Genomic DNA, 12,879 nt, shown 5'->3' with positions numbered 1-12,879 from the left:
CCCCCAGAGAGGTTTCTTTACTTTCCTGATATCACAAGCCCTCTCAAAGGCTGTGAACCATTTGGTGATATCATCACCTTCCTCAAATTTAGGGACAATCCCTTTGGGGATTTTAAGGTCAGAAGTTTCCTCCCTATCCTTGTTTTTATTATTGCTGCCACCATTGATGGGTGCTAAACCCATCTCTCTCCTTTCCTTTTCTAGAGCCAGCAGCCTGGACTCTAGATCTATTCTTTTGGCCAGCCTCACAAGGCTGTCCTCTTCACTGGGGGGTCCCCCAGTGTTGTCTCTGGGACCAGAGCCACCTGTGTGGTCTCTAGGTGCCCAGATGCTATGTCTTGAGTTGGAGGGTATGGGTGCCATCTCCTCCCTAGGGAATAGTATGGGGAGGTTGCTGTCCTCCTCCCCTGTTTCCCTTTCCTCATCTGACTGGCCATCACCATGTTCAGATGGGTGGTCTTTAGCATACTCAGCCAGGAGCTCCTGGAGCCCTTGTTTGGATGGATGCTGACCCATTTGTAAATTTTTGAGTTTACATAAGGACCTCAATTCCTTGAAAGACAAGTGTAAGTAAGGTGTGAGGTCGAGCTCCTCCACCAGGTCCATGTTATTATTATCACTAATAGCTGGGTTTGTTTGAGACATTCTAACCTGACAGTTCTAACCCTCTACCCTGACTATAGTGACTTTTATTTTTCTAAAATTCTAATGGGACTTAAGCAAGGCCCTAGCAAGACTTTTAGTAATTTTGGAAAAACCAATCAGAATTCTAAAGGCAATTTTTAAGAGTTCTGTCGTGTGATCAGATGGTAACCAAGTAGTCCAACAAATGCAAGTTTGTATCCCACCGCTGATCCACCAATGTGAGAAAGTGGCTCTGTATATACTGTTCCCTAATAGGTACAGGGTGTACAGAGTCCACAGTCCCCCAGAGGCTGATAGAGGTCAAAGTTAGGTATGACCTTACTCTCAAAAGTGGTAGCTTGGTCGAGCAGTAAGGCAGTACCAGAGGACAGTGTAAAGCATTTATTGTACACACTCAGTCAGCAAATGGTTTCACACACTCAATAACTGAACTCTAGGCCAATGATTTGTATATATAAAATATATGCTTGTTTTATTTTTAGAACCACAAGGGGATAAAAATATACTTTCTCAGAATGAGAGGTTGAATATAAATACTTTTGTTTCAAGCAATAAATTTGTAAAACAGTCACAGTTGGTTGCAATAAACAATCCTATTTCCTAAACATAACAATGCATTGAGCTCAATGGTAAATTCAGGTTATTTGTAATAAATTACTTTTCAGATTACTTTTGGAATTCCAGGTCTGGATCCTAGAACCAGCCTGGGGTCAGTATTCAGAATCAAGTGAGGAAAGTCGACTTAATAACTGTAAGGATTTTTAGATAATATTTAGCTATTTCAAAAGTTAGCACTTAGAAAATATTTCACAGAAAACATTCAATGGATCTCTATGGCAAGAAATTCAAATTGCAGGTAGAGTACTTTATCGTTACTTTAGTAATCCAGGACTGGGTGCCTAGACCCAGGACTGGGGTCCTTATCAAAAGCAGGTAAGTAATTTCGTTTGCAGAAATGGTACGATTTTAAAAGAATATTTCAAATTTGCAAAAGTAGACACTTAGAAGAAATTTCACAGAAAAGCAGACAATGGTTTCCTATGGGAGAAAAATGAGTTAGAGGTAAGTATAGTTGTGAACACTTTTCAGAGTCAGGGCTGGGCACCAAGATCCAGCACTGGGAGCTCACCTAGGAGCAGGTGAGTAAATTCGTTTTTGTCACTTGGCTGATTTTTGGTGAATTTTTGCAGTTTTGAAAAGTTCACACTTAGAAGATTTTTGAAGAAAAAGCCAGTCAATGTTACCCTATGAGGAAAATGAAGTTAGCGGTTTAAGGGTAAGTACTCGACTGGTAATGTTGAAATTCCGGGCATGGACTCAGGGGTCCCCCAGTGTCAGGTAAGCACAGTTGGTTCACCCTCAGCGGTTTCAGGACGGCCGGGTGCAGAGAGAGTTGGGCCCAATGTTATCCTATGAGGGATAGGGGGGCCTTGGTTGGTGGCTGCTGTCTGGCAAGCCACGCGGCTGTGGGAGCTGGGCTCCTGGTCACTTACTCAGGGCAAGTGGGGAAGTAGGTTAGAGTAGAGAGGGCACTGCCAGGGCCACTCGGGCGGCTGGGTGCAGGGTGCTTTTGGGCCTTAGGGCGCTCAATGGAAATCAATGGGAATGTTCCGGTTTGGAAAGAGGCTGCAGGCTCGGGGACGAGGATGTTTCAGGTGCCACCACCACTTCGAGAGGTAAGTTGGGTAGTTGTAGGTTAGGTGGGTACCCCGGGATTGGGCACAGGGGGTCGCAGGGCGCCGGGTGCAGGGGTGCCTTTTGACGTCGGGAATCTTACCCTCTGGTTGATCGCGGCTGGGGTGGCACTTGGTTCTGAGGCTGCAGGCTTCTTCCGGGATGTCGAGGGGGGTCCTTGGGTGCCGGACTCGGGGTCACAGTCGCCGTGGGGTCGTCCTCAGGGTCTTTGTCCACTCCGGCACTGGCCAGGCTTGGCTGGTGCAGAGTGTGTTGGGTCCGCGGTCCCGGGCTGGTGCCAGGGATAGCAAGTAGGTTTCTTGAGTAGAGCCTCTACTCGTGGGAGTCCCAGGGGCTTAGAGCTAAAGGGTAGCCAGGTCCTCCGGGGTTGGTGAGGTTGCTGGCCACGTGGGATGCCGCGCTGGTGCAGGTTCGAGAGTCGACAGGCCGGTAGGGCTGGGGCCAAAGCAGTTGGTGTCTTCTTCTCTTTTTAGCAGCTGCAGGGCAGGTCTTTGTTCTTCTTGCTCTTCTTGTCGTTTTTCTATCTGGAATCTGGGGAAGGAAGGTTCAGGGGGCCCCTAAATACTAGATTTAGGGGCGTTACAGGTAGGTGAAGGCCAGGGACCAATGGGTCCTTGTCCTGGGGTGGGTACACCCCCTATCCTGCCTCTCTCCTGTGGGAGGGGGGCAGTAGCCTAATCCTGATAGGGTAGGGCCTCCCATCTTCAAGATGGCGAGAGCCCGGAGATGTGCTTCACCTCGCCTCCCCCACCTGAGGGGTGGGGTGGGCAGGCTGGCACATCCCCTGTCCTTGTATGGGGTTTCCGGCCAAGCTTCCCGCCAGAGTGGGGGGTTGCAGTGGCCTGGGGAAACTCCAACTGGCGGCATGCCTTTGAAGCTTCCCTTTGCTCATCCTGGGGGAGGAGATTTCTCACCTCACCCAGGATGTGCATTGTTGCAGGCCCAGGAGAGCAGGGGCTCTCCCACCCAGGGGTCCAGCAACGTGTCTGCTGTGTGGCAGCCTGGGCAGCCTCAGAGCAGACGTGGATTGCAAGTTAGCTGTAAGGGGGCATCTTCTAAGATGCCCTCTGGGGTGCTTAGTACATTAAATCCCACACTGGCATCAGTGTGGGTTCAATGTGCTGAGAAGTTTGATACCAAACTTCCCAGGCTTCAGTGTTGCCAGTATGGTGCTGTGGAGCTCGTGTTTGACAAGCTCTCAGCACCATGTATCCTTAAATAACAGCACTGCACTTACAGTGCCCAGGAATGGACCCGGGTACTGTAGGGGCACAGGGCTCCTGCTCCTGTGCCCACACCATAGGCGTAATGCACCCAGCTAGAGGGGTGGCTGGCATATGCCTTGGCAGTGTAGGTGATGGGCATGGTACACAGTGATGTGTGCCATGTCGACTCTTTGTTTTGTCCTGCACCCAGACACTCAGCCTGCAAGGGCAGTGTGTGTGTGTAAGGGTACAGGGCCTCTGAGGGTGGCACAATGAGTGCTGCAGCCCTTAGAGGCCTTCCCTGGTCACAAGGCCCTGGGTACCTAGGGTACCATTTACTAGGGGCTGACATGTGGCTAGGGTTTGCCAATTTGGAGTTTGTGTGGTTTAAGGAAGGAACATAGGCCCTGGGCACCTGATTGGCAGGAACCCAGGGTACACTCAATCGAAGTACATTCAGCAATTTAGCAAAAAGTGGGGGCATACCATGCAAGAAAGATGGCACTTTCTCACACATATGCATGGACATCTCTATTCTACACTCAATAACTACATACTCAGCCTCTGCGGTATAACCATCTAACAATGGAGTCGATGCCCATGCGCATGATCACTGAAAGGACGAGTCACCTTACCTCGTGACTGGAAAGACTTTGAAGAAAAACAACTTGCAAACATCCGAACCCAACTCTAGATTGCAGGAGTATGCAAAGCAATCTACAGCTCTACATGCCAAGAACAGATGCTTACTGGGTGAATTACATTATCCTTATAGTTGCTGGGGAAATTCAAATGATTGGTATATGGCAGTTAAAGTATTCACCAGAAAAAGCATTACAGAAATTAAGGTGTTAATTTTAGTAGATGTTCTCCTTGATCCAGGGTCTGTAGGATGCCCAAACCCCATTTTTCCCAGCCCTAGATTAACCAGAAGACAGTCTGTCTTGACATCATATGTGCAATAAAGTTCCCCTGGCTATAGGTTATCGCAATTCTGGTACTGTTTGAGCCATCTTTGTAGCCCTTACGGTTTCAGGGATATTTCCTGTTGAAGCCACAGTTGAGCCGAACTCTTAAGCTCTTAAGTGTATGTTTGGCACTGGTGCCACAATTGATTGTTTTGGATGCACTCCACACTGAAAAATGTTGACACATAGTTGAATACCAAAATAAAGGCATGAAATGTAAAGGCACGCTTGGGTAGTAACTTTGGGAGTCAGACTACTATTTGTCCATCAACTGGTTCCTGGTATTCTGTTAACCAGTTAGTGTGCTTATACAGACACTGGTGACTGTATACCATGACTCTCAGAAGTGGGATCGCTTTGGGCTCTGCACAGACAGTTGTGGTGTTTGTTTAGTTTGTGGGTTTTCCCAAAGGTTTTTTTTTTTTTGGGGTGACCCCTTTTATCCGATCTGTCGGACCTTCTCCACTATACCAGAGTGCCACCTATAGAAGAACTGCATCTTGTCCTCACTCTGTAGTCTTATTGGACAGTTTCCCTCTAGACTCCCACCTTAAAATGGAAGTATTTCCAATGCAGCAGCAAGAAGACAGATGTGCGTGCATGGTAATATGTACCATATAAAATGTTGTGATTGTTCATAGAGCGGCATGGGCTAGTTGTGCGAATGAAAACAGATGGACGTTGAGTTGTCTGATTTAGACATTACTGTATCTTCACACGAGTTGCTTAATGGGTTTATTGCATAGCCTGCTAACAGTTAACCACTGTCGGTGGATGGTATTTAATTAGCTTCCTTTGGATAAGATTCATTGTGGTGTAATTTGTTCTCCTGTGGTTTTTGTACTGAAATGTGACTAAAGGACTCCTTCTTTTATAGTACTCTCAGGATTACCAGCAATATTATCAAGCTGATGGGGATGCAAGCACATCTACTGGAATAGGTACTGTTCTATTGTAGTACAACATTTGGACTTTATGTGAATCACTTGGCCCCTAAGAGCAGTGGATCGCTCTCATTTAGTCATGACAGTCATAAACACAGCATACTCCAAATGTTTGAGTTAAATCTTCCATTGTAGCAAATGTTATTAGTGAACCCTATATGCTATTCTTGCTTGTTTTGTGTTAACTGATGACCATTATTAGAACCATTGTTTGTATATTGTGATACTTGTAGAATATTGCTCTTGTTTTTGTCATGAATAATGTAATTTTTTCATAATTTATTAATTGTGCAGGTACATCAACCGTTACCTCTACAGTTGTTGTTTCTCAAAGTCCCCAGCTGTACAACCAGCCCAGCTCCCCGGTAATTGGGTTTCTTTTTGATTTTTTTTTCTTTTAATATAAATGAACAGTTTAGTCTGCAGATGAATTCTAGTGCGTTCAATTTCTTCTGGTAACAGCCAAGTAATTTTATTTCCATGTTCTTAAAATGACCATGTGAATGTCAAATATGGTGATTGTGTATGAACTGCATACTTGGGTGGTATGGCCCACTTGCCACTATTTGCTGTTCGAGGTAGTGACAATCCGGCCCGAAAGGAATTCCGCCAACCGGGTCTGCAAGGGGAGTGGCCATCTTGGTGGCAGACTTCAATATGGCACTGTGCGACAATAGAGACACTCTCCTCCCAACAAGCGCCTCCCCATCGGAAATCCAAGCATAAGGGCTTCCAAGTCAGGCATGGTTGTGCCATGTATAGTCAGTGGGACATGTACTGACAGGATGTAGATTTATTCGCCAATAGACACATAAATTACCGGCCCCTGAAGATCCAGGAGTTCTGGCCCAAGCATTGCCCCCATGACGTTGACATTTTACCAAAGGAGGATAGTTGAAAATGCATTTCAGTTGAAAAACAAACCCTATGTAGGTATTTAAATTGTATGAGGCGTAGTCGGATAGCTATGGCTGCCCCCCGGGGCGAGGCTATCGCCTCCGTCCAGTCCGTCTCATCGAGGGGCCCAACGTCCTCTTCCCATTTCCCTTTGAGACGCTGGAGCGAGGGGGAGCCATGAATAACAAGCGTTCGGTAGATCTTGGAGATCTTCCGCTCCTGAAGGTCACCCATGAAGAGCTTCGCTTCCACTGGGCTAAAGTCTGGTATAGAGTCTAAGCCCGCCAAGCTTGGGGAGAGTGCATGGCGAAATTGTAGATACCTATAGAACTGCGTCCGCGGCATGCTGAATTCCTGTTGAAGGTCCTGGAAGGACTTCAAATCTCATTCCCGCACTACATCGCCTATGGTGGATATGCCTATCCGGTCCCACCCCTCAAACCCTGACAGGGCCGCCATCTGTGGTAGTCCCCCATTGTGCCACAGGGGGGTTTCCCGCGTGAGCACATTCCACCATCCAATGCGTGCTGGCGCCAAATCCGAAAAATTACCTGCGTCACTGGCGGCAAGCGCGCCCGATGTACGGCGGAATAAAGCATAGTATGTACCGTGTGTGGGACCATGAGCCACCGCTCCACTGCGTATGCTGGGTCCCCCCTATCGCCATACCACCACTCATTCAAGACCAGCAAGTGGGAGGCCTGATAATAAGACAGCAGGTCCGACGTAGCCAGACCCCCGTCGTACTGAGAGGAGGCACGTCCGCAAGGCCACCCGAACCGCCCCACCGCCCCACCTGCCCACAGGAACTGACCCAGGGGTCGCGTTCACCCGACGGAATCCCGTATGGATGATTCTGCAACTGGTACAACAGGCGGGGAAGAGCCACCATCTTAAAAATCGCTGACCGGCCAAAGATAGTGAGCGGCATGCGGGTCCACACTTTAATGTCCTGACACACACGTTCCCACACGGGCACCACGTTTTGCCCCCAAGAAACCACCTGGGTAGGTGACAGGAACACCCCTAAGTACTGAAGCCCCCCCACTGCAATTCGCACCGGGGACGCCCAGCCCTGCAACTGGGTCAGACCCCCCAATACCCACAGGGTAGACTTCCGGGGGTTCATGAATAGACCCGACGTCTCACCAAAGATCTGCATAATACGGAGTATCCGGGACCCCGTGCGGTCCAGATCCGTGATTAAAAATAGGACAGTCTTAAATTGGTGTTAACTTTTCACGGGCAGTGTTGCGGTGTTAAAAAAAAATGTAAATTACTTTCACAACATAAAACATTGTCACACAATTTGCCTTTTCGTACCATATCATTTATTCTTTTTTTACAGCCGCCAGCCAGCACCAGCACTGCTGCCCCTACAACTGCTACTACTCCTACAGATGAATCGAGCACATGTTCTACCACACAGACTGTATCGTCTCCAACTGGTATAATTCCAGGCAATAAATATGGTAAGCCGTTGCTCTGTGTGCTGGCAGATTATTTAAATTTAATGTGGTGAATGGGAGGGAGAGTAGGTTTTAGATTGCCTGATAGAATGCTCGTGGTGGTGAACACGGTCTATATGAAACCAGACATAAGAATTTGTGGAAACTAAATTTGTTTCAAAGATTCTTGCAACACAGCAATTCTTGTGACATCCACTTCTGGGAGCACCCTGCTTTATCTAGTGTCAACGCTATATTCACATCCTTATTTAAAGTCTTCAAATACTGTTGAAGTATTTGGGGCATTGGGAACGTGTCCTATTAAGAGTGTACTACGGTCCTTTAAAAGGTAGAAGTGTTAGCCCAAAGAGGAGCAAAAGGGCAAATGTTTTTGAAGACTGCACTATCCGTTTACGAATCACTATGAATTCTAGTTTGTCCCTTTCAAGCTAAAAAGAAATTCAGATTTTAAATTAAATGAGATTAGGTCCACTATTTTGAGAAATGTCTTATGTTCTAGTTATTTTCTCCAATGCTATTGCAAAATAGTTGCTGCAAAGAAAAAGGAGTGAACTAAAGAACTCCTTTTCTTATCTAGCTATCCTGATTTTCTGATGGTGGAACCAAAAATTACTTTTTTGCAATATGATCAGATGAGTCCCTATGTATTGGTCTTTCACCAAAAACGTGTTTGCCGTTTAAGGGACACAGTTGGCATGATAAAAAAAAATGCAGTTGTTGAATAATCCTGATTGACCAAAAGGGATGCCCTTGAATTGTTTTTTTTCTTTTTGACCAGTTTAATATGTTACTATGTGACGTGTGTGAATTGAATTGGCTGGTTCAATTGTTTCTGGTGTCTAGCCACCTTGAAGATGTGCACAATTCTATTCATGTATCGGTGAGCATGAGGTAAACCACCCCTGTGGTTAACCAACACCAAGAATGTTGCAAGCAGTTTGCTGTAATCCTGGTGTGCCTTTTGTTGGGTTGTTCGCAACTAAATCAAGTTTTGAGGCAGATAAACCTGATGTATAAATGTGTGCATTTCACAGCGGTCCCAGACACTTCGACCTACCAATTTGATGAATCCTCGGGTTATTACTATGATCCAAACACAGGACTCTATTATGACCCCAACTCGCAGGTAAGCTTTGCTTCTCAAGGACCTCTTGAAGATCACTGCAGTATCTTGTACTGGTATTGCTTTTCTCACGCCCTCACCCACTCCTCCCACTCTTTTGAATATATTTTTTTAAAAATCATGAAAAGCTCTCAAATGTTTTATGCAGCCTGCCCTGTCTTCTTGAGTTTGAGTATGCTGCAATGGTAACATTCTTGGACACCCAACTTTGTAAGGCTGCTAAAAAAAACTCTTCGGACACACATCTATCATTTTTAACATTCCTTCATAGTGCTCAGGTTGTGGTGAGAATGCTTGGTAAAGAGGCTGTTTGACTTTTGGACTTGCATTTACAGCTTTGCTGAGTTAGACAGTTGTGGCCAGCTGTCAAATGGGGCGTTAGGGGCGGGTAGGTTTCTGATTCTTTGAGTGGTTGTCCTTTTTTAATTAAACTAGACGGCATGTCTATTATAACTCTATAAAAAGGGTATACGCCCGGCTTAAATGCCAGTGGTTATTTTTCAGTGTCCAGTCAAATTGTTCTTAGTAAGTGTTGAGTGGTCTGACATTTAACCAAAGCATTATAACTTTGTTCATCACTTGAAACGTTTTAGAAAAACTGATTTTGAGCAGCGCATGTATTTTTCATGGTCTGGGAACACACCCAGTTTAGTTGTGATTTTGATGTCCTCAAATATGTTGTGACAGGACGTCTGGTTGTAATATGCAAAGCTGGTTCTTTCATACTTGCTGATTTTGAGGGACCTACCCTTTATTAGGTGTTGTAATCTTTCTTAGCACATTTGTAATCTGAGTTGATTTGTATATTGTTCCCAGTACCCTTTAGTGGTGTCTGCTGACGGTGCTAGGTTACTACCACACAGTCGGACGCCATACATTACACAGACAACACATCCACTAGAACAAATTACCACCTATTCACTTCAGTGGCATTTACCACTTCAGTGCATGGAAGGCAAACCCACATAATACCTTCTTTAAAAATGCATATATAGTTTTTGAGGGTAAACTCTCCTACCCATTCCTGAACCCTAGCAAGCAGCCCTTATCACTCCCTATCCCTGAACCCTAACAACTCACTCCATCCCTGAATCCTAAAAAACCCCTCTAAAACCACTATCCGTCTTTAAACCATTATTTGCTTTGTAAGTGTAATGTGACTCATTGTAAACTACCTGTTGCAGAGTTAAATGCTTAGTCATGCTTGTGATGCAGTGGTCTCTCGTACTTAATGCGTTGTAAAGGTGGCCTACCTTGGCATACAGGTTTAACAATAGGGGAGCTAGTGTTGATCAACTTTTGAGTTTGACAAAGTTGATTCTTCTGAGGGTCATGCCCTCTTTTGTTTTGTTTGCTCTGTGTACTTGCCCTGCTTGGTTTGGTGGAAGACTAGTGGACCGGAGCAGTTCACACATCTGGGGTGCATTATTCAGTTTTACGATCAATAATTCAGAACTCCTGGTCTGCAAACTAGTCTCAAAGTATTGCTTTTACAGAAAGGCATACAGTAAATGTATAGACACTGGTTTGATTTAGACAAAGGATGTGGATTTTGCTAATTTGTTGTATTGGTTGCTAATTTTAACTGCCGGTGGGGGGACGAGTTTCTCAAACTGGAGTCTAAAAAGGTGCAGCGAGGTGGCAAGGGCGGTGGAAGATCCCAAAGGGTTATTTCTTGTATTTAGGATGAGGGACGCTAGAGAAGTAGTTGGGGGTAGTTTATTATAGGCCCTCATGTAAAGTTTTCCAATGGCCTTCTAGCATGTGACTGCAATTAAAGTGGTGTGATGTTTATCGCACGTGGTAGCTACCAGGTGTGATAAAGATTGCACCATACCTGTCTTGAACGAAGTGAAAAGGCCCGGTGTTTACAGGACATGTGGATGTTTGCTGCTGCAAGCATGAAACTCCACAAGTTAATACCCCCAAAAACTTGGGCTGTGATATAATTACTACGTCCGTCCCTGTTCAATTTTTATCAGATTTGACACCAAAATGTTATCAGATATTCTCATCTGACAGGGTTTGCTCGTAATTGAACCATATCTACCTTATTGTAGACCCCACTTTGTTAGCTAGGCAGTGGTAAACTGGGCAAGATGTTTGGTGTCCACACCTTTAATTAAATTAGTGTAGGAAATGTCTCAAGGAGAAGATTTTTCTTAGGGCAACGGCAGTGTTACTGAAGTGAAAAGAACATTGCTTCCTTGATAATTTAGAATTCTAGAATGATTTCATGGTGAGGAAGCTATATCTTGCTCAGGAGGTTTCAAAGCTGGTCTATATTTGTGTCACTGATACCGTAAGTCAAGTTGATGCTCTTAAACAATAAATCAGTTTGAATGAGAACCAGTAGTAAGACCTCAAAGTTATAAAATGTTTTGTATTTGTTTTGTGCATTCTATGCAAGTAGTTAGTGTAAGTGTGCTTTCAGACTCCTTTTGGATAAATAATGGAATTTTTTCTTGGGCCCAGTATTATTACAATTCGCTGACTCTGCAGTACCTGTACTGGGATGGAGAGAAACAAACCTATCTCCCGGCTTCTGAGAGTGCACAGCAACAGCAGCAGCAGCAGCCGAACAGCATGGCTGCCAACACAAAGGAAGCGAAGGAGAAAAAAGAAAAGCCCAAGAGTAAAACAGCTCAGCAGGTGAGCAGAAAATGTGAAGCTATTCCAAGCAGTGTTAAGTTAAGATTCGTCTTAAGTGTAGGATTAGTGTGCACATTTTTTAATGTTTGTATGTTAGCTTCTTCAAACCTTCATTGCTACATTTTAGCATGTTTATCAATAGATTTGCAAATTTAAATAATGAACACCTGTCCAGGTAGCTCTGGTGGACTGTTCTGTGCCTAGAAATCGGTATTGAGCTTTTCTTGTGCTCTGGTACAGTTGATTATCAAGATGTGACCTTTGTATTTGTTCATTACCGAACGTTAATATTGGTACAGCATGCAAACACATAATTAACCCTATCGGTGCCCCGGTCGGCCAACGGCTGTCGCGAGCACTACCTCCATAGTGCTGTGCATGTCCGTTGGCCAATGCGGCCCCGCCCGCGCAAGAACTTACCCGCACCGCTGCAGATTTTACGCCGTGGTCAACGGGTTAACAGTGCCCAGTTTCTGCTATAAATTTCAAGAGTAGGGACTTGTAAATGTAAATTGATACTTGTATAGCGCACTACTCGCCCGCAAGGGTCTCAAGGCGCTTGTACGAATACCGCTGTGGAACCCATCCTGGCTTTCCCTGTGAGGCGTCCACTCCTGGGCACCCCCAAGGTGGAGGCCAGGCATCCTTAGCGTTGTGGGGGCTGTTGTGGAGATTAAGCAAGCTATTGCCCAGAGTTGCAGAGTGGAACTCCATGATTGGAATGGCACCGAGGCGAGAATCATCAGGTCCGTGGAATTTTTGAGCCCAAGACCTGCCGAGGCGGGGAATTGAACCCTGGTCCCGGGCTAGACCTCTGCATCAGGGTCTGCCGCTCTAATCATTGAGCCACACTTCTCCACTTAAATGATGGTGAACATAAATAGCTCGATTAAATTAGTTTTAAAAAGTTTGATATTCGACCCAAAATAGCATTAATGCAACTGCTGAAATCCATGTGAGCGTTTTAGCCAAGCAATTGCTGTAGGAAGCTGGCTCAGTATATATTATCGAACTGGGCCTCTCCACTGACAATGAAGACCACGTCGCCGAGGGACCTGATGACTTCACGGTCGCAGAGACCGATAAGGAAACGACTGACAAGGTAGGAGAGACGTCGAGCACTAAACCCTCGACAGGGCCCCGAAAAACAGTCAAAGTCCTCGAAAGGAACACCGGCGCCGAAAATTTCGACGACCGCAAGTGGATCAAAGGACGAAAGGCCCAGCGGATCTTTCGAGAAGGACTCCCAGGTGCCGAAGACCGGCGAAAAGCAAAGGTCGT

General features: G+C 45.7%; 1 protein-coding gene across 2 annotated transcripts in view; it reads left to right on the top strand.

Annotated features, from left to right (window-relative positions):
- RBM5 (RNA binding motif protein 5) overlaps positions 1-12,879 on the top strand; it is a 327,789-nt gene that overhangs the window by 204,129 nt on the left and 110,781 nt on the right. For both annotated transcript variants that reach the window (XM_085625066.1, XM_085625065.1), the window contains exons 14-18: positions 5,391-5,454; positions 5,752-5,822; positions 7,703-7,826; positions 8,858-8,949; positions 11,422-11,598. In XM_085625066.1, coding sequence (XP_085481192.1) covers positions 5,391-5,454; positions 5,752-5,822; positions 7,703-7,826; positions 8,858-8,949; positions 11,422-11,598 — 528 coding nt within the window. The remainder of the gene's footprint in view (positions 1-5,390; positions 5,455-5,751; positions 5,823-7,702; positions 7,827-8,857; positions 8,950-11,421; positions 11,599-12,879) is intronic.

The sequence above is a fragment of the Triturus cristatus genome, chromosome 9 (assembly GCF_964204655.1).
Source record: "Triturus cristatus chromosome 9, aTriCri1.1, whole genome shotgun sequence".
NCBI lineage: Eukaryota > Metazoa > Chordata > Amphibia > Caudata > Salamandridae > Triturus > Triturus cristatus.
This window is presented reverse-complemented; position numbering and strand designations above follow the sequence as displayed.